The sequence below is a fragment of the Oryx dammah genome, unplaced genomic scaffold (assembly GCF_014754425.2).
Source record: "Oryx dammah isolate SB20612 unplaced genomic scaffold, SCBI_Odam_1.1 HiC_scaffold_25, whole genome shotgun sequence".
Taxonomy (NCBI): Eukaryota; Metazoa; Chordata; class Mammalia; order Artiodactyla; family Bovidae; genus Oryx; species Oryx dammah.
In genome coordinates, this window is record NW_024070209.1 from 43,607,003 (window position 1) to 43,629,238 (window position 22,236).

The following is a 22,236-nucleotide window of genomic DNA, read 5'->3' on the forward strand; positions in this document are numbered from 1 at the left end:
GTTGTTCTGCAGTCTTGCCTCAGTGGCAGTGTTTTCTTGCCATCGGCACAGAGGAGGGAGGTGCCAGTGTCCTTCACAAACTACGAGTCTCTCCGGCTGGAAGGCAGGCTTCTCTGCACAGGGGGCTGAGGAGCCGCCTGCAGCTCCCCTGCGTGTCTCCCTGCTGCCCTTCAGTGGGCCCTGCCTCCGGGTTCCAGGGCGACCTACGGAGCACCCACTTGTTCAGCTCTGAGCCGGGGCACAAGCCAGGGCTCACCACCAAGCAAGCACCCACCAAGATTCTGCTGTCAGTGGGTCAAAGAGCACCCGGGTGGCTGAGGGCAGCCCAGGTGTGCAGTGAGGAAAAGGGTGAGTTCTGGAAAGCAAGGATTGATGACGTGCTGCCAGGATTTCTGGTCACGGGGGAGTCGGTCTCTGGGGAGGGGGCCCTGTAGGGGTGTGAGTGTGTGAGGCACACTGCCGAGGGTTCTGGGTCCTGCAGACCCCCTGTCAGACTCCTCCTTCACTGATGAGCAGGGAAGCTCATTTTCATTCTGTGACGAGGTCCCTGGACCCTCCGGTGGGGGTGCTGTCAGCCTGCCGAGATGGGTCCTTCCACTCCAGGGGGGCTCTGCTCCACTGACCAGAAGCAGTTCTGGGCTTGCCCACTGCCCGGACAGGCTGGTGTGACAGTCACCAACAGAAGCGGTGTCTCCCAGGCTGTGTCCTTTTCCCACCCTGGCTCTAATGACGCTCTGCTGCAGTGTGGCCTGGCACCTCCTCCCTTTACTGCTCTGCTGTCCCTGGTGCCATGCACCAGACATGCCCATCCCCCCGACAGCCACCTGACCTCTGCGCTGTGTCACACTCGGAGTCATCACAGACGAAGCTGCTCTGCACACTCATTCTGGAGCCCATGGGGCAGGAGATTCCCTCTCTCCTAGGAAGACCTCCAGGAGTGAGTGGCTGGGTTCATGTCTCTAGGGACCACTGGGCTCTCTTCCAGACCGTGTGTACCGTCTTCTACTAATATTCCCACCAGCAGCGACCGGGAGCTCTCTGCTCAGCCTAACCCTTTAAATACTAGCTCTGCCTCCCATCTCCATCGAATATGGGCACCCCATCCCCCTCCCACACACACACACAATAAGGAATAAGGTTTCTACATAAAAACAGGCACAGGTGTAGACAAGCCCTAGCCTTGTTTTCCACACAAGTGGCTTTCTCGTGTCACGTGACAGCCTTCTCTGAATGGGCAGAAAACACAAACATAACTCATGTCCCGTGTGTATGCTCCCGGGGTGACCTCAGCGAGGAGGGGCTCCTGACCCATCCTGTGGCCACCAGTCAGCTCTCTCCCCAGCCAGTCCTATCAAAGTGACCACGGTGGTAGGGACAGAGGCGACGTGTGGGCTCAATATCACAGGTGTCCTCCCACCAGCGCCTCCTGGCTGCGGCCACTGCCACCTGCCCAGTCTGCCAGAGACCAGCACTGAGCCCCCAACACGCCCCGCCCACTGGGCGGTCAGTGCCCCCTAGCGGCAGGCTGATTACACGGGACCACTTCCACCGCGGACGGGGCAGCTTTTAGTTCTTACTGAAATAGTCACTTATTCTGGACTCATGGCTCCTCCCCTACATGCAATGCTTCTGACAAAACTCCTGTCTGTGGACTCAGGGAATACCTTACCCAGCATCACGATATTTTACATAGCAATGCTTCTGGAAAAAATCAAACTTGACGATGGGCCCCTGCTCGTGGAATTCACTGGTCTCACCCTGCCCCTCACTGTCCACAAGTAGGAAGCCTGACAGAGTGGTACAGTGATCTCTTGAAGATCCAGTAAGTCTGGATCCAGAAGACCCCTTGGGGCATCTCAGTGTCACCATGCCCCGTGCTCAGGGTCATTGGGAAAGGACAACAGCCCACCCCAGGCAGGACAGCTGATGGCCCAGACCCTTCAGCATGGAGCCCTGAGTCCCCAGATCAGAACCACGGCAGCCGAGCTGCTCGCTGGAGGCAAGAGGCAACGGAGCGAGTGGTAGGAGAGGCAGTTACAGACACAAGGGCTGTGGTCGGCACAGAGATTTCCTTGTTCTGTTAGGAATGCAGCCGTGTGTGTGTACCTATAAAATACCTTAGTTTCTTCACTCTCCCATTCCTCATCATGGAACATCAGCAGTGCTGACTTTATACCTCGGGCTTGCAGTTACAAGACACTATGGAGAAGCACAAACATCATAGAGGACTCGGCATGCCCCTGTGGGGGTCAGCTCGTCCCAGTGGCTCCCAGCACAGTGATCTCACATCAGCAGAAGCAAGCCCCTTCACTGTCTTTACTCAGAGACGAGGCTGGGTCAGCGTTGGGCTCGGGGTCCGGCTAACAGGGTACACTGTGATGGGTGCAACAGGTTGGCCAGGCTGTGGGGCCAGTGGTCAGCCCCTCATCTGGATGCTGTGGGGAAGGTGTGTTCAGATGTGGTCAACTCCACAAGCTGGGGCTTCAGGAAAGCAGGCTCCTTGCAGCATGGGCCTTGATGGCCGGGTGAACGGTGCCAGTGGTCAAGTGCCTAGGGAACAAGCAAGGTTTCCTGGGAAAGACCTTCTGCCTCCAGATAGCACCTTGATCCCCGACCTCTCTCAGCCTGTTGGTGCGGGGTCTTTGGCTTCCAGCCTCCATGATCATCACAGGACCCAAGCCCTCAGATGAGCATTAACTCAGGCCCTGAGGTGCGTAAATGCCCCTCTCTCTATTCACTCTGCTTCTCTGTGGAACTCTGATTGAACAAACCAATAATGAAGAAAGGCTTTTGTAATCAGCAGGAGACATTATTCCCATCTTTGTTCGGTTGCTCAGTCGTGTCTGACTCTTTGTGACCCCATGGACTGCAGCACACCAGGCTTTCTTCACCATCTTCTGGAGCTTGCTCAAACTCATGTCCATTGAGTCAGTGATGCTATCCAATTATCTCATCCTCTGTTGCCCCCTTCTCCTCCTGGCTTCTATCTTTCCCAGAATTAGGATCTTTTCCAATTAGTCAGCTCTTCACCTCATGTGGCCAAAATATTGGAGCTTGAGCTTCAGCATCAGTCCTTCCAGTGGATATTCAGGGTTGATTTCCTTTAGGATTGACTGGTTTAATCTCCTTGCAGTCCAAGGGACTCTCAAGAGTCTTCTCCAGCACTATAGTTCGAAAACATCAATTCTTCAGTGCTCACCCTTCTTTATGGTCCAACTCTCACCCCCATACATGACTACTGGAAAAACCATAGCTTTAACTAGACAGACCTTTGTCCGCAAATAAATGTCTCTGCTTTTTAATATGCTGTCTAGGTTTGTCATAGCTTTTCTTCCAAGGAGCAAGCGTCTTTTATTTTCATGGCTGCAATCACCAACTGCAGTGATTTTGGAGCCCAAGAAAGTAAGTCTGTCAGTGTTTCTATTGTTTCCCCATCTATTTGCCATGAAGTGATGGGACTGGATGGCATGATCTTAGTTTTCTGAATGTTGAGTTTTAAGCCAGCTTTTTCACTTTTTCCCATCTTAGCATTAAACAGAAATTTCCGGGACTTGTCTAAGGTGATAAAAAGCAAAGACATTGGAAGACAGTGGATGTAGCCTGAAATGCAGCCACAACTGCTAGTCTTACAAAGAGACCATGAAGTGATAACATTTTCTTTAAATTGACCCATCAGTTCTACTTGAGATATGGTTGGAAAGAGAGTGAATCCTCTAAAAAGATGAATGTGCTTCATTCCCGTGCCACGGGCGAACGTCTTGTAATTTATTAAGATGTGGCCCGGAAGGAAATACGGAGCTTGTAACAGTCAAGCCTGCCCCCCGAGTGACCTCACCCTGGAGGGAAGTGCAGGTCTGCAGCTCCTGTCCTGCCCCAAGGTGGGGATGCTGCCCCTGCCTCTACACAGCTGCCCGCACGATGGCGTGTGTGACAAGATGGGAAGGCACTGCAGTTCCTGAAGGCCACCTGCTGGCCTGGCCTCCTGCGGGCACTACCTTCAGTTTATGGGCTGTGCCCAAGTTTTTCTCTTGAACTGGTTCCATCAGCTGAGATTCCCTGGGCATGAAGGATTGGAAAAAAAGTCTCCCACTTCTATGAGGACACAGTGGTCTCAGAAGACAGCACTAGTGCTGGGCTGGAATTCTGTACCAGATCATTCTAGCTGAGGTTGGATCTCTTGGGCCCATGGCCCACGGCCACTCGAATGTATTTGGATGTCCACCTTTTGTACCGCCAGCTCTCCTGGCTGCTCTGGGTGTCAAATCTCCCCCATCCTGATTAGTTACAGTAACACTTGCCCTCCTGGGAGACTTACAGAATGGCTATTACAGGTGAGTCACAAATCTTTTCCATTTGTAGAGTTTATTGCTATTTTAAAAATGAATTTGGGGGACTTCTCTTGTGGTCCAGTGGTTGAGAATCTGCCTGCCAATGCAAGGGACACAGGTTCGATCCCTGGTTTGGGAGGATCCCACATGCCCTGGGGCAATTAAGCCCATTTGCCACAACTACTGAAGCCTGAACACCTAGAACCCCGTGCTCTGCAATAAGAGAAGTCACCACAACGAGAAGCCGGAGAACCACAACAAAGAGTAGCCCCCACTCACTGCACTAGAGAAAGCCTGAAGCAACAAAGACCCAGCACAGCCAAAAAAAAAAAATTCAACACTCTAAAAAAACGAATTTTGGTTTAATGTTTTGCAGCAAAAACCCAGCTTCTGACCGGAATAGTTTTCTTGGGTGTCATCCATCCTTCAAGCTAAATGTCAGGTGTGAAACTAAGACCTTAAAAACCCCTTTTCACCCGTGTTTCTTGGTGGACACAGGAAATGGAGCCTCCAGTGTGGAGATGAACAAGTACCGTTACACAAACAGAATGCCAACTGGCCCCGGTTCATTTCAAGTAGGCAGCATCTCTTGGTTTGGCAACATTAAGTGTCCTTTTTCTGAAACTGCAAAACCAAATCCCCTTTTAATCTTTCCTCCGGAGCTTCAGGAACAGAAGCTGTGCTTCTGTATCTAACCTGCAATTCTTTGGCATCTGGCCTTCAGCGAACTGTCAGATACCTGCTGCTGCTGCTGCTGCTGCTGCTAAGGCGCTTCAGTCGTGTCCGACTCTGTGCGACCCCACAGACGGCAGCCCACCAGGTTCCCCCGTCCCTGGGATTCTCCAGGCAAGAACACTGGAATGGGTTGCCATTTCCTTCTCCAATGCATGAAAGTGAAAAGTGAAAGTGAAGTTGCTCCGTCGTTTCCGACTCTTAGCGACCTCATGGACTGCAGCCCACCAAGCTCCTCCGTCCATGGGATTTTCCAGGCAAGAGTGGCTCCTAATACTTTCGTCCAAATACCTATGCTAAGCAGGTATGTAAGGAGATCAAGCCAGTCAGTTCTAAAGGAAAACAACCCTGAATATTCATTGGAAGGACCGATGCTGAAATTGAAGCTCTAATACTTAGGCCACCTGATGTGAAGAGCCGACTCATGGGAAAAGACCCTGATGTTGGGAAAGATTGAAGGCAAGAGAAGGGGACGACAGAGGATGAGATGGTTGGATGGCATCACTGGCTCAATGGACATGAATCTGAGCAAACTCTGGGAGATAGCAAAGGACAGGGAGGCCTGGTGTGCTGTAGTCCCATGGGGTTGCAAAGAGCCAGACACGACTGAGTGACGGAACAACAAGGAACGAATGAGCACTTCCTCTTTCCAAACCCCATGGTGGCAGGTGTGATGCTGCTACCTCACTGATGCAGGAATCAAGCAGGGGAAGCCCCTGGAGCCCCTACAGGGGCAGCGACGTGAGCCTCTACACCTTTCACATACATCCATTCATTTGGGCCCTCCTTCTCCAAATTCAAGCTCCACTCACTGTGTAGTAGTTTTGGTTCCTGCCCGCACCCGCCCCCCACCCCATACCCTGATGCCCTGGGCACCCAGCAGGAGAAGCTGACCAACAGGCCTGAGGAGAGGGCATGGGCACTGGCTGAGCACCAAGGCCTGGCCTCACTCCTGGGGGTTACCAGATGCCTGGCCTCGGCCCCCAGGTGTGCATCACGCCCTGAAAGCTCACCAGCACCACGCTGAGCTGAGGCCCAGAAGTTGGTGGATTGAGGCTCAGCCCAGGACAAGGACCAGGGGCCTCAGAGGGAGACCTGGAGGTTGTCCAGCCCTCCTGGGAGAGTGCAGAGAAGGTCCCAGGCTGGCTCTGAGCTCTCCACAGACCAGAGGGGCCTGTCCTGTCCTACTCAGGGTCTGCGACCTACCCGTGTCACCGGGGGAGGGACGCTCTGATGGCACATTCTCTCCAAAAGTAAGTTGCCTGTAAAGCCTCACTGTTCTGACAGTGGGGATGTGTGCTTTCAGGATGGGCTAGCTGTCTGCCCGAGGACCACTCATCTGCCCGCCTTCTCCCACCAGCAGTCCAGTTGTAGGGAGCCGAGGTGAAGGGCTGAGGTCATGAGGCCTCCAGAGGCCTGGGGCAGTCAGCAAAGGGCCCTCCACTCACCAGGGCACCAACTCCAGCGCTGCAGCAGGCAGCTCTGCCCAGCACACATGTGCCCGGGAGGATGCAGGTCTCCATGGCCCATAGGGGGCCAGATGACCGCCGGACTCCTCTGCGACTCATTCACAGAGTGAACAGGGTTCCTGAAGCCCTTGAGAATGTGCCTCCTGGGCTGTGTGCTTCCTTGAGTTTCCTGTGTAATTGAGCCCCACTGGGGATGCAGTGCTGATTGAGGGCAGGGTGCCCTGTGTGTGGGCCTGTCCTCCCCGCAAAGGTCAGTGTGATGTTGGGGCCTGCAGGGGATGCCAGTGCTGGTGAGGTCAGACCCAGTCCACTCCTCCACTGGGTAGGATGTTTGCAGGATGCCTCCCCCTGTCCTGCTGGTGGTGCTGGCAGGGCCGGGGGCACTGGCACAGAAAGCCAGGGCCTGTCTTGAAACTGGAAACACTTTGGCAACAACTGATACGCTGGTTACAGAGCCAGCAAAGCCCTCCTCCTAGTCCACATCTTAGAAACAGCACAGGCAGCAGCTTGCTTGGCGTGTGGATGCCCAATGGGGGAAATAAATTCACAAACCAGTGGTTCTTCACTTTAGGAAAAGGTGCCTGGTTGTTTAAGAGCTTCAACTTTGGGGCTTCCCTGGTGGCTCAGTGATAAAGAATCTGCCTGCCAACACAGGATACTCATGTTCCATCTCTGATCTGGGAAGACTCCACACGTCAAGAGCAACTAAGCCTGTGTGCACAACTATGGAGCTTGTGCTCTGGAGCCAGGGAACCGCAACTACTGAGCACACGTGCCACAAGTGCTGAAGCCTGAATACCCTAGAGCCTGTGCTCTGCCTCAAGAGAAGCCATGCAATGAGAAGCCTGCACACCACAACCAGAAAGTAGCCCCCATTCACTGCAACTAGAGAAAAGCCCATGCAGCAACCAAGACCCAGCACAGCCAAAAATAAAAAACCTTTTTAGAAAAAAAGTCCAGGGACAATTCCCCACCCCCCCAAAAAAAGCCTCATCTTCAAGATTTCTTCAAACTGTACATTCCTGAGTTTTCATTAAACATGTCATTGTATCCCTCCCATCATGTGTGGTGTACTTGGTTGCTCAGTTTTGTTCAACTCTTTGAGACCTCATGGACTGTAGCCCGCCAGGCTCCTCTGTCCATGGGAATTCTCTAGGCAAGAATACTAGGGTGGGTTGCCATGCCCTCCTCCAGAGGATCTTCCCAACCCAGGGATCGAACCCAGGTCTCCCGCTTTGCAGGCGGATTCTTTACCATCTGAGCCACAAGGGAAGCCGAAGAATATTGGAGTGGGTAGCCTATCCCTTCTCCAGCGGATCTTCCTGACCCAGGAATCAAACCTGGGTCCCTACATTGCAGGAGGATTCTTTACCAGCTGAGTCACCAGGGAAGCCTCCCTCACATCATTTATACACACTATTTTAATCTGGGGCTGTGGTTAATAAAGGACAGTTCGCCTGCAAACTGGTCACCATGAGGTCCCTACAGTAAGCAGGCCTGCTTGCTCTGCCCTGGTCATTGGCCCAACCACGCAACCATGTGAAGTCGTTCAATTGTGTCCGACTCTTTGCGATCCTATGGACTACAACCTACCAGGCTCCTCTGTCCATGGGATTATATAGGCAAGAGTATCGGAATGGGTTGCCATTTCCTTCTCCAGAGGATCTTCCGACCCAGGGATGGAACCCTGGTCTCCCACATTGCAGGCAGACGCTTTACCGTCTGAGCCACCAGGGAAGCCACTGGCCTCCATCGGCCCAAACCCACCCCCAGAGGCTTAGCCCACGGAGGCCACACCTTCTGCGTGGGTTTGGTCAAATGGTCCACTCTCATGGGACCCCTTCTGGCTGCACTTGAGTCATGTACAACCAGAAGGCAGATGCCCCAGGCCCAGAGTCCCCTCTTCTGGGCCGACCTCAGGGCCTCCTGCCAGCAGTTAGCCTGGACTTCTTGCCCTCCAAGTCCTGCACGAGCCAAAAACATCAGCAGTCACGGTCTCATGGGGAGGGGAGGCTACCACAAGTCAGTGCGCTGGGGCCGGACAGCCTGGAGACCAGAGTCCTCAGCCTGGCCCCACAGCCAGTGCTTTGTGATCCTAGGCAAGTGCCTCAGCATCTCTGAACCTAGGAGGGTCGTCAAGAATGAACAGTTTAATGCGAAGATCTTGAGAAGTTCTTTCCAGTTCCCAGACTCTATTACTCTGTGAAAAGGAAATACCAGGGGAAATACCAAGGAAATACCCTTCATCGACCAGGGGAAAGTTAACTTTCTTCCGGCCTATAAAGTAAATAATTTTCTACAAGTCATGCGGGGGGGAACTTTACTGGCAGTTTTTCCAACTCTCTTCAATCAACAAACATCACCAGATGCCCGCTATGCATGAGGCACCTTCAGGGTCAGTCAGGGCTCTGAGGTTTCTGAAGTAAGTTTTAAATCAGGACTTAGCACAAAATAGCAACCAACCTCCACACATGCTGACCTTCCTGTGTGCTGGGCCTGCCGACCCGCTGCATGTCCTGTTCCATCTAAACACACACTGATCCAAATCCACTAAGCTGGTCTTGCGACTCCTGAGGCTCGTTTCAAACATGGGTCACAAGAAGGACCCTCAGCATGCTGGGGCCACGGACAGTGCTGGCCAGAGCCAGCAGTGAGCCTTGGAGTGGATGCAGGGGAGGAAGGCACATGAGCATCCCTGGTCAGGTCTGACCCCCATCCTCCTCCCCGCTGGGGCCTCCTGGCGGCTCTTGGGCTGCCTCCACTGGCTACCTTCTTTGGCCTTTGCTCAGTTGAGGCTGCCAGGAGGCCTCCTCTTACTGACAGGCGCTCTGCTCCCCGTTCTCACCACCCTCTGGGGTCCAGGCAGACAGCCTCACCATCTGGATCAGGTGTTGCCGTCAAGGGACCAGAGAGGATGCTGTCTACTTGAGGGGCATGTTCCAATCAAAGCTGGTTTCATACTGAAAGGTCTGAAAACATCCACAGGGACCTCCCTGGTGGTCCAGCGGATAAGACTCCACTCTCCCAATGCAGGGGGCCCAGGATCCATCCCCGGTCAGGGAACTAGATCCCTCCCACATGCCACAGTGGAGATCGAAGATCCTGAGTGCCACAACTAAGATCCATCAAAGCCATAAATATGTGAATGAAGTGAAAGTGAAAATCGCTCAGTCGTTTCCAACTCTTTTCAACCCCATGGACTGTATAGTCCATGGAATTCTCCAGGCCAGAATACTGGAGTGGGTAGCCTTTCCCTTCTCCAGGGGATCTTCCCAACCCAGGGATCAAACCCAGGTCTCCCACATTGCAGGCGGATTCTTTTCGAGCTGAGCCATAAGGGAAGCCCCTAAAATGAAAGCTCATTCAGTTGTATCCCACTCTTTGTGACCCCAAGGACTGCAGCCTGCCAGGCTCCTCTGTCCAAGGAATTCTCCAGGCCAGAATACTGGAGTGGGTAGCCTTTCCCTTCTCCAGGGGATCTTTCCAACCCAGGGACTGAACTCAGGTCTCCTCCATTGCAGGAGAATTCTTTACTATCTGAGCCACAAGGGCAGCGCAAATATGTGAATAAGGAACTTTAAAAAGCATACACTAGAGAAAGAGAGAGAGAAAATACCCCAGGCTGTAGCAAAGCCAAGAGCATGAGAAAAAGCCACCTGGACAGCGAGGCCAATAAAGGGAGTGACCCCTGCTGGGGATCGGGCCTGCGGTCCAGCACAGCCTGGGCAGCACAGTGGCCTGACCACTGGACACGTCTCACTTGCCCTGAAAGACCAAAAGTGAAGAAAGGTAAAACAGCTCATCAACGATTTTTTTATACAGATCCCATGCTGAAACGACAACATTTTTGGATATGGGGTCTAGTAGATTACACCATTAAAATGAATTTCACTTTTTATCTTATTTTTAACTTTCCACAATGTGGCTACAGGAGGAGTGCAAGTTACATGTGTGGTCTGAACTATGATTCCATCTGCGGCGCTGACATAGAAATCTGGACTCCTGTCTTGGCTCAGCTGACCGCTAGCTGATGGTGACTGAGGCCAGCTTCCTAGACTCAGTTTCTTCCTGAAATAAGCTCACTTCCCTCACTGCTGGGGAAGAGTTGAGGGCCAGCCACACCTACGAGGAGGCCGGCGCCCTCCCCTGGCCTGTGTCCGGCGCTGCCCTTGTGTGCGCTGCGTGGACGGAGCATGTAGAGGAGGATGGCAACTGCTCACATGCGCGTGAGGTCTGTAGACGTGTTATTAGACGTCCTGACACCTGGCAGTAGGTGTCTAATCCCAGCAAAGCCAGTAGTTCACCACGACTTTTCCGCAGATGGAACTGCAGTGTCTTGAGGAGGGGATGGGTTGTTTTTTTTTTTTGATGTGCGTGAGCACGCTGGGCTTGGATCGCCCTCCCTAAAAGGCGTCTGATGCCAAAAAAGTAGGACCACCCACTTGGCACTTACCTTCTCGTTTTTCCTCTCGTCTGGTCTGCCTCCCGCGCTGGTGGGGCTGGATGCGGTTAGGCCACTGGCAGGGCCCCCTCCGGCCTCCCCGTTGAGGTTGGCGGCACTGACGTTGGGAGGGGTGACGGCCGAGGCTGCTGAAGCGAGCGGGATGGCCGGCCGGGGGCACTGCGTCACTGGCTGGGGGCTGTGCTGCGGGGACCCCAAGGCGGGAGGCCTGAGGCTGGCGGGCAGGCGAGACGGGGAGTTCTGAGTGCGCAGGGGCGACACCGTGGCGGTCGGCCGGCCCTGGACCTGGGCCGGGTGGGCAGCTGGGAGAGAGGGGTGGAGAGGGCGGGGGAAGGTCAGTCTGCAGGCAATCCTGGGGCTGCGGCCTCGCCATCCCGCCCATACCTCTGCCGAGGCCCTCGCCTTGGCCCTTCCCACGTTCCTACCGTATGAACTGCAGTTGTCTGCCAGTACACTCCAGTTTTACAAACATCCTGTTCAACCCTTCTAGACCTAAAGCCCCTAGTGAAATGAAATGTTTCCTGCTTTACCCTCTACCAGTATACAAGCCTTTTTCAAATGCACATTTCTGAGCCCAGGTGAAACAAAGCCAGCTATTTGGAAGCCATCAGCTGCTTCCTCTCCTGTAAGCGCTGAGGAGCTGGGGGAATGTGAGAGGTGGCCACACCGTTACATTCACCTTCTTTGACGGTGAACAAGGAATTAGTCTGTGAACAATAAAAAAGCAGGATAGCTATGTGCATATGAAATAAATGATTTCAGCAATCCTGGACACTTGTATCTTCCCATACATAGAAGATCACTAAATCTCTTCATGTAAGAGATATAGTTTTCTCTTAATTAACAGTAATCTTTTAATATTTAGATTACCTGCCTCTCCCTGCAAACTTGTATGTAGCCTGGCTCCTCCCCCACCTCCTCAAAGCACTCTCGGGTTCACCAGAGATGCTGTCTCCTGGGCTCGAGTCCTAACATTCCTACTGAATAAAACCTAACTCTCAGCTTTTAGGTTGTGCATATTTTTTTAGTGGACACTGTGGAGGAGCCTGGAAGAAGCCTGGGGAGGTCCTGGGTTACCAGGCACCACTGAATGTGAGGGGATCTCTGGACAGTGTGGCTGGGCGGTCTCCACCTGGAACTGCAAGTTACGGCCCAGCCCCTGGCTCCCATACCCAGTGGTCAAGCTGGCCAAGCATTAGCCACGATCACCGATGAAGGCTCACCGTCCACCTCCCTACCCCAGCGTAAGCTTTGCGAGGTGGGACCTTCACGTTTCATTCACTAACATGTTCCAAACAGCTGGAACGGTGCCTGGCACATAGTAAGCGCTGAATAAAATTGTTTCAGAATATTTGTGTCTGAGAAAAGAGAACTCAGCTAAAACACCTGTACAGATTTCACAGAACTAAACCACTGAAGAAGAAAAGAACACTTCCCAAGAGAGGTGGGGCTCACTCCACAGTTGGTACGAGGGTTAGAATCCATGGGCCCTCAGTCGCCCACCTGGCAGGACCCAAATGTGTGTCTGTTACCAGCTAAGCCTGCTGGTCTGTGACACCAGAGTAGATGTGGGCTGCTGGAGGAAAGACTGTGGACATGCCATTGCTCTCAGTCTGCCCCCCACTTCTCTAACCCGTCATCTCAGTAACTCTGGGCCCCTGAATCCTGCCAGCTCTCACAGGTCCACTCCGCCTCCCAGGACTGGGTTCAGTGGGCACTTTACAGAAAGCAAGTGAATGAAAAATGATCTGCTTATTGTCACCTCTGTCCTTCCCTCACTATCAGGCCATCATGTCCTGTCGCAGGGAGGAGCGGATGCTGGAAAGTCCACAACTTCAGGGCCATCTCTGTCTGGACACAACCCCTCAGCCTCCAGGCCCGGGGCGTGCACTCAGTTTCTCCTGTCCGTCACTCCACCCCCTCCTGTAGCTAACCCCACCCTCAGGCCAGAGCTAGATTCACCTCCTAGTCCAGGTGGGGCTCCATTCCCTCCCCTACTCCAGGAGGGGTCTCAGTACACAGCACGCCCAAGAAGGGCTCAATACTGACCACCCCTAGGAGAGGGCTCAGTACTGACCACCCCCAGCAAGGGGTTCAATACTGACCACCCCCAGCATGGCCTCCGCCCTTAGATGTCCTCAAGGGGCTGCCTGTCGGTCTTCTGCAGGAGGTGAGAGTCAGCCAACACCATCAGCTTCATCCCGGAGCCCAGGAGGCCAGCACGTCAACTCTCTTGTGTCCCATTTGTTTACATCCACACAATTGCTTCTTGAAGTATCAAAATTAACCATCCTCTCTGTGTCCAGAACAAGGGGCAGGAGTCCCACATGATTCCCTCTTCCAGGAGTCTCAACTCACTTCCATACCAGAAACACCGCTTCTCACCCCATTCTTCCATCATGTTATCTGGACAAAAGCAACTGCGACTCCTCTCTCATCAAATTAATGGACACTTTAATGTTTTCAGAAAAAGTACTTATTGATCCAGTCATTTGTCTTCACACCAATACCACACTGATGACTGCGGCTTTATCAGTCCAGTTCAGTTCAGTCTCTCAGTCGTGTCTGACTCTTTGCAACCCCATGGACTGCAAAACACAAGGTTTCCCTGTTTATCACCAACCCCCGGAGCTTACTCAAACTCATGTCCATCGAGTCAGTGTTGCCATCTAACCGTCTCATTCTCTGTCATCTGCTTCTCCTCCTGCCTTCAGTCTTTCCCAGCATCAGAGTCTTTTCCCATGAGTCGGCTCTTCATATCAGGTGGCCAAAGTATTGGAGTTTCAGCTTCAGCATCAGTCCTTCCAATGAATATTCAGGACTAATTTCCTTTAGGAATGGACTGGTTGGATCTCCTTGCAGTCCAAGAGACTCTCAAGAGTCTTCTCCAACACCACAATTAAAAGCATCAATTCTTCAGCCATCACCTTTCTTTATAGTCCAACTCTCACATCCATACATGACCACTGGAAAAACCATAACTTTGACTAGATGGACTTTTGTTGGCAAAGCAATGTCTTTACTTTTTAATATGCTGTCTATGTTGGTCATAGCTTTTCTTCCAAGGAGCAAGCATCTTTTAATTTCATGGCTGTGGTCACCATCTGCAGTGATTTTGGAGCCCCTCAAAATAAAGTCTGTTGCTGTTTCCATTGTTCTCCCATCTATTTGCCATGAAGTGATGGGACTGTATGCCATGATCTTTTCTGAATGTTGAGTTTTAAGCAAACTTTTTCACTCTCCTCTTTCACTTTCATCAAGAGGTTCTTTAGTTCTTTGCTTTCTGCCATAAGTATGGTGTCATCTGCATTTCTGAGGTTATTGATATTTCTCCCGGCAATCCTGATTCCAGCTTGTGATTCATCCAGCCCAGTGTTTCTCATGATGTACTCTGCATATAAGTTAAATAAGCAGGGTGACAATATACAGCCTTGACGTACTCCTTTTCCTATTTGGAACCAGTCTGTTGTTCCATGTCCAGTTCTAACTGTTGCTTCCTGACCTGCATACAGATTTCTCAAGAGGCAGGTCAGGTGGTCTGGTATTCCCATCTCTTGAAGAATTTTCCACAATTTGTTGTGATCCACATAGTCAAAGGCTTTGGTGTAGTCAATAAAGCAGAGGTAGATGTATTTCTGGAACTCTTTTGCTTTTTTGATGATCCAGCAGATGTTAGCAATTTGATCTTTGGTTCCTCTGGCTTTTCTAAATCCAGCTTGAACATCTGGAAATTCATAGTTCATGTACTGTTGAAGCATGGCGTGGAGAAATGCGGCTTTACAATGTGTCTTAAAATCAGTGTTAGCTTTTAACTTTGTTTTTCTTTTCCAGGTTTTTTTGGCCAAGGTCCTCTGCATGCCTATATGAATCTAGGTAGCAGATTGTCAGGTTCTACCAAAAAAATGGGTTAGATCTTGATTGGTACTCCACTGACTCCATAGGTCAGTTTTTGGAGAATAAACACCTTAACAACATTAAGTTTTCTTACTCCTAAATAAAGTATATCTCTGTAAATACTTAAGACTTCCTTAATTTCTTTCTTTAATTTGCAATATTTTGGAGTGTTCAAGTCTTATTCATCTTTCATCAGATTTAATCCTAAGTAATTTATGTTTTTAATGCTATCAAAATTGGTATCATTTTTTAAATGCCAATTTCCAAAAATCATTCCTGGTATGCTAAGTCGCTTCAGTTGTGTCCGACTCTGTGCAATCCCGTGGACTGCAGCCTACCAGGTTCCTCTGTCCATGGGATTTTCCAGGCAAGAGTACTGGAGTGGGTGCCACTGCCTTCTTCTATTCCTGGTATAGAGAGAAACAAAATCGACTTTTGTATGTTGACCTTGTATTCTGTAACCTTTGTGTAGATGCCTGTTCCCACCTGGTATGTTTTTCCTTCTTTCTAAAGACAACTGTTTGACATTTTTCATGGTGTGCGATGACATCTTTTTAACTTCACTGTGTCTGAATAATTCTTTATTTTGCTTTCATTTATGAGAAACATTTGTTGGGTGTAGAATCCTAACTTGACAGATGCATTTCTTTCAGGACTTGTTAGGTTTTCCACTGTCTTCTCACTTGTAGTGTTCCTGACAAGAAATCTACTGTCACCCTTGTTTTTTCCCACGCTATGTATCTTTTCTTTATTGCGACTCTCAAGGCTGTCTTCATCACAGATTTTGAACAATTTGATCATACTTTGCCTTGTTGTAGTTTTCTTCATGTTCCTTGTGCTTGGGAGTCACTGAGTGTCACTGATCCATGAGTTTACAGTTTTTATCAAATTTAGAACAATTTTGGTTATTATTTATTCAACTCATTTTTCTGTCCCACCTTTGTCTCCTTTACTTTGGGGACTTCAATTAAAAATATATTTGGCCACTTGAAATTGTCCTACTGCTCACTGATGCTCTGTTCATTTTAAAAAATTCTCTTCTACCTCTTTGTTTCATAGTTTCTACTGCTAGATCTTCAAGTTCACTACTATTTTCTAAGCAATGTCTAATCTGCCATTAATGCCATCCGTGTGTATTCTTGATCTCACACCGTGTAGTTATTTTTAGAAGCTTGATTTCAGTCTTTAAAATATCTTCCATGTTTCTACTTACCTTTTTGAGCATATGAAATGCAATTATAACATCTTTTTTAGCATCTTTGTTCTGGGTCAGCTTTGATGACTGGTTGGTTGATCTCATCTCTGTGGGGCATGTTTTCTTGCTCTTCTGCATGCCTGGTGCTTTATTATTGCCATCAGACACAGGTGGGTGAGGTACGGCTGCCCCAGCTCCTCTGCACGGTGGCTGGTGTCCTGGGAGCCGGCTGGTGGGAACAGGTACTTCCCAGCAGAGTGCTTGTGCTCTTGGCTCACGTGGTCCCTCACATGCCTGCTCATCAGTTCTCAGTGTCTGAGCCAGGGACATTGCACTCTCTGGGGCTCGGTCATCCAGACCCTCATCTCCATACCCCGACCCAGGGAGCCTTCTGGACTGGCCCCGTGCTCTCCCTGTGCTGACACCTGGCCTTCTCCCCAGGAGGTGAGCTGGGACCTTCCTCTGTGTTCTCATCTCTCATGGATCACCATCCTTGGTCTTCTAGTATCCAGTGTCTCACAACCACTGTTTTATATATTCCTTGTTTTTTTCAGTTGTTTCTGGTGGGAGGGTAAATCCTGACCTCATTGCTTTATCTTGGCCATAAGCAGAAATCTAGCTTTATCCTTTACATATAAAAATCTGGTTATATCTATTATTTTAAATCCTCTTAGGAGCCCTGCTGCCCACAGGATAAAAATTGAGGTTCCTTGACCCAGTGGAAGAGAAACAGCCTGATTTGCTCCCCTCAGCTTTGTCACAGGGCTCACAGCCACCAACACGCCTGCCCTCTGGGGCTCAGAGCCTCCCTCGTGCTCCACATTGCACGCTCTGCTCTGAGCTTTAGACCTAACGTCCACCTTGCCTCTGCAGAGAAACTGTCACCAACACTGCTCCTCCTTCCCACCTCTGTCTCAGTTACACTAAAACAGTCAGAATCATTCCAAGCACAAACTGTGGTCCTGCTCATCTCCATGCCTTTGTGGCCAGAATTCCCCATCTGTTTGGTCCACTCAGGTACTTCCTGTCTGTCCTCTAGGAACCCAGGCAGCATCACATTCTCCTGAAGATGGTCCACAGGCGCCTCCACAGTCGCCCCCTCTTTCCTCCTTGGTCTGAGGGAGGCACCCCTCCTGCTTCTTATACCTTCACAGCCCCCAAGCCTCCACCCAGTGCTTTCCAAACTCCACTGTAACCTGGGTCTCCTCATCTTCCTCTCTAAGGTGGGGGATAGAAATGGGTCCAGACCCCAGCAGGGCCCTCGTGCACCCAGCTCTCTCCTAGTGCATTTTGCTGATAAATGAATGGCTATGTGGGGCCCTTGCCCTCTGGGCACCATGGCCAAGGCAACCAGGCCTTTGTCCATGACTGTGGTTTGGTCTGAGGACACTAACAAGGATCTCCCAGGTGCTGGAGCTGGGGTTTGCTGAGATGGGGCAGTCACTGCAGTGAGTGATCCTCTGCCTATGCACACTGTCAGCAGTGTGTTCTTGCTCTCCAGACACAGAAGGAAGTGGAAAATGCTGTGGGGACTCCAGATACCTAATTACTGCAATGATGGGGGCATCCTGTATCCTGGCTGCGGCACATGAGTTGGGGACGAGCCCTGGGCTGGAACGCACCCAGCATGCCATTAAACCATCCTGTGCCTCACTCTCCCACACGTGAATTAAACAGATGGAAGAGCATGCCTGTTACCCATGCTGGTTACCATGGTGACTGAGGACAGAAAGAGTGTTGTTCTGCTCTGGCTTGCCGATTTCTTTGATTCTGCTGTTATTCCATTCCATAAATGAGATGGGCAGGTCATATTCCTCCCTGAACTGGTGGGTTCCTGACATGGTAGAGTGTGGACAGGCCCTTGTAGGGCACTTGGTGCAGAGCTGGGTGGCTGGGATGGATGTACAGTCCATGAGAGGCAGGCCTGCCGTGGCTCTCAGCACCATGGAGCACAGAGCAGGCTGGGGAATGGATGAGGGGGTCACAAGCAGGAGGCCCTTCCTGGGAGCTCCAGGCCCAGGAGACCAGCACCTCAGTGAACGTCTCCCCAGCCGTGCAGCAGCAGATGGGCACTCCCTGGGCATGTGATCTCTAGGCCTCAGGGGCTGCATCCACAGCTGGAGGCTACAATGAGCACCATCAGCTGCCCTGAGCCATGGCCGGCTGGAAGGTAATGGCTGGGCCGAGAGGTCGGCCACAAGTGATATCGCTGCAGATTCTTCCAGGGCAGAGACAACTAGCTCTTCTCCAGGGCCCTACTGGCCAGGTGAAAAACAGACCTCACTTTTCACTAATTTAAGGGAAAAAAAGAAACATACATGAAGGACTCTTGTTCAGTTGCTAAGTCGTGTCCAACTCTTCATGACCCCATGGACTGCGGCACACCAGGCTTCCCTGTCCTTCATCATCTCCCACATTTACAAAGTGAGTCTTAGCAAACCTACACCAAGGCAGGGCCAAGCCCACCCACAGGGCTTCCTTGGTACAGAGCCCACTGTGGCTGAATGAGAACACCCAGCACGAGGCTGAACACCAGGAAGGGGCTGCTGTCGGGGACTTTCCTGGTGGCTCAGTGGATAAGAATCCACCTTCCAATGCAGGGGACACAGGTTTGATCTCTGCTCCAGGAAGATTCTACATGTAACTAAGCCCATGTACCACAACGATTGAGCCTGTGCTCTAGAGCCTGTGAGCTGCAACTACTGAGCCTATGTGCCACAAACTACTGAAGCTCGGGCACTCTAGAGCTCCATAGCAAGAGAAGCTACCACAATGAGAAGCCCGAGCACCACAATAAAAGAATAGCCTCCACTCTCTGCAACTAGAGAAAGCCTGTGCACAGTAATGAACACCCAGCACAGTCAAAAATAAAATAAATAAATTGTTGTTGTTGCTCTTTAGTTGCTAAGTCGTGTCCGACTCTTTTGCAACCCCATGGACTATAGCCTGCCAGGCTCCTCTGTCCGCGGGATTTCCCAGGCAAGAATACTGGAGTGGGTTGCCATTACCTTCTCCAGGGAGTCTTCCTGACTGAGGGAATAAACCCTCTCTCGTGCACTGGCAGGTGGATTCTTTACCACTGAGCCACCAGGGAAGCCCAAAATAAAATAAATAAATAATTTGGAAAAAAAAAAGACATTCTGAGAAAGAGATTATTTTTGAGAATGGGGTGGGAGTAGAAAGGAATTCTGAATCATTTAAATGAAACTCAGAGGCACATCCTCCCATCCTGGGTCCCTTTCATCACGCAGTGACAATGTTACTGGCTTATGTGTCAGAAAGTTACTGGCCTGGCTCCCAGGAGGACCACGTGAGTCAAGCTTAGCAGTTCATCTTAGCTGACTGCCAAGCTTCCAAGCAAGATGCGTTTACCCTGTTCACACCTTCAGGAACCTGGCCACATTTCCTCTCATCTCATGCTACACAGGGAGCCACCTAGACTGTCCTGACTTCCAGTCGGTCTTCTACTGATGAAGCTGCATGAGGAGCAATGGCCATGACTCTTCAGCCTCAAAGCATCTCAGGAAGCGCCTCTGTGGATTGGTCTCATTGCCAGCTCTGTCCTGGGCGGTGGGCGGGGGGGCTGCCTCATCAGGAGACCCCTTGGTGCCTGGCATGTAGATGCCGGTGACCCACAGTGGCTCACAGAGCCACCCAAAGGTGCCAAGGTAACCTCACTGGTCCAGCCAGTCCTCTTGCTGCATGAAGTATATAAACACCTGTGAATTTTCTAATCCATTCCAGCTACAGGACAGGCTATGAAGATATGTCAACATGTTCCCCAGGACTAGCATAAATTCATGATTACAGGGCACCCCTTCACGGACTGCTCAAGACCTGGGCCAAAGGGCGCTCATAACTTGTGTCCCTGAGATCACCTTCCACAAATTTTCCACCAGAGTGAGGTCCCCAGGAGGCTGCTACATACCAGTGGGGCCAGCGCTCCGGGCCTGGCTGGCCGCTGGCTGGACGGTGTGCCTTAGACAACTGCCCAGTGGGGGAGAGGCGGCCTGGTGCTGGGCCGGGACCTGGGCTGTGGTGAGGGGGAGGGCTGGCCTCAGGGCCGTGGCCGGGCTGCTCAGACTCCCACCGCCTGGGTGCATGGTTGTGGCCATCCCTTTGGCCAGGGGAGACCCTCCGACTGCATTATTCCGGGGTGGCCCAGCCCCTCCTACAGGAATCCTGAGGAAATGAACAGAATGAAGTCAGGGGAGGGCACAGATACACCCACGCCACACAGACTGATAAAGAACCACTCAACCCCTTGGCTCTGAGAGCTGGAGGCCACGCCATCCAGGACAAGTCCTATAGCAGCACCAAGATGACCTGGGCATGTGGTGCCCAGAGGCCCAGCTGAACAGCAGAGCCCCTGACAACCACACGGTCTCTGCACGTGCATATGTGACAACCAGTGAAAGAGCCATAGGAAACAGGGAAGTGATGCTAATCAAATATTTTGTTCCTGAGTCACTGCCTTGATTTAGTCTAACAAACAGCTGTGTGTCCCCAAACAGAGGCAGAAGGAACGGGCTTGGCACATCTGGCAGGCAGCAGGAGGCAGGGGCCCGGCTCCTTCTGGATGACGGACTCCTGGGAGTCCAGGAAAGGGCACAGACAAGCCTCATGTTTGCGGTTTTACCCCAGACTTTCCAGAGAAAGTGATGTAGAGAGTCCAGGACGCACCGTGGAGTACAGGACTCTGAGACAGGCCCCAGTGGCTCCTCCCCTGCACGGGCCAGCCTGAACCATGCACCAGCACCAACCGTGTGGGGCTGAGGTGGGGAGCTCCTGGGATCCACTGTCAGGATCACAGGCCTTCCATTTGTCCAAGAGCCGGGAAAACTCTCCATCTGTCTCCACTGGATCTCAGCTGTGAGGCTCAGGGAGCCACCCATGGTGGGAGCAGGCAGAGCCTCTGCTGAGCAGCTGTGGGGAGAAGGGCCTTCCTGCACAGGGCCACAGGGCCACGGGGCTTACAAGGTGGGCCTTTCCAGGAGGGCATGGGGGATGTGGCTCCCGGGCCTGCTGCTGTGAAGGTACAAGTCAGGCCACGTCAGTGCAGGTCTGGGTGTTTACTTTGCTTGGAGTCTTATTGCCAAGAGAGCAGAAGCTGGTGGGGTGAGGAGAAGAGGGGGTGGGGTTGGGGGGCCGTCTGTAGCAGGTCTCTGCAGGTCCTGGGCTGTGAACACAGGGCTGAGGCATCCCAGGCTCCCCAGAGTGAGGCCAACCCTAAATCAAACCTGCAGGGGACGCCCCTCTCCATGAAAACATCTGACAACCCTGGGTCACCTTGAGCTAACTATTAAACTTGTTTTTGCCAGTTTATAAAAATAATGTAACAGTAAATTCGTAAAACACAGGAAATGACAAGGAAAGAAAAAAATTAATTACTCATAATGCTCCACTCAGTAATAATGGTTAACTTTTGGGAACATGGAATCTTCCCTTCACATGTGTGAATGGCATGTGCTTTTTGCACACACACCCACTGTACTCATACGTGTGCACATGTACATGCATGCACCTGTGCCCATGAGATCTGGCCCTGTGACGCGCCCCTGTGTGGTTCTCCGGCTCCTCCCAGCCACCTTCCCCCCGGGTAGCGGGCAGCAGGAAGGCAGGCTGGGCATGGTCCCTGGTCTCCACACGACTACGGCCGCAGGAGGCAGGTAGCGAGGGCCTCACCTGGAGACGGGTGTCACGTAGTTGCCAGGGAACACGCCCGAGAGTCCGGTGCGCAGGGCCGTGCCCTTGAACCAGCCATCCCGGCACTTCTCCAGGACACGGTACGTGTCGCCCTTGCGCAGCTCTAGCTCATCACTCTTCTGGGGCTTGTAGGCGTAGAGCGCCAGGTACCTGCAGGCAAGATGCAGGTGGTGAGTGGTGCCGCGGACAGAAGGGTGCTCTCGTACACTTGGGGGGCAGTCAGGGACCAGAAGGAGCCCCTAGGGAAAGACCCCTGGAGCCACGGGCCCACATCCTTCGCCAACCTGCAGGCTGAACTCAGAGAGGCCCTGCCAGGACCAGATGCGGGGCCAGCTGTCTGGGCCCATTTTGTTCTCTTTTCTCTGATTAATACCTGATGCGCTGGGCAAGAGAAGGCTTTAGGGAGAACTACGCAGCTTTGGGTGGGTTTCCTCGTTTAGTCCCACCTGC

The 22,236-nt window shown here is 51.9% G+C and overlaps 1 protein-coding gene across 1 annotated transcript in view; it reads right to left on the reverse strand.

Moving 5' to 3' along the window:
• SH3RF3 (SH3 domain containing ring finger 3) overlaps positions 1 to 22,236 on the reverse strand; it is a 156,122-nt gene that overhangs the window by 14,200 nt on the left and 119,686 nt on the right. Inside the window, exons 6-8 of the mRNA XM_040224187.1 lie at positions 21,766 to 21,936; positions 20,009 to 20,262; positions 10,983 to 11,293 (exon numbers count right to left, since the gene is read on the reverse strand). Coding sequence (XP_040080121.1) covers positions 10,983 to 11,293; positions 20,009 to 20,262; positions 21,766 to 21,936 — 736 coding nt within the window. The remainder of the gene's footprint in view (positions 1 to 10,982; positions 11,294 to 20,008; positions 20,263 to 21,765; positions 21,937 to 22,236) is intronic.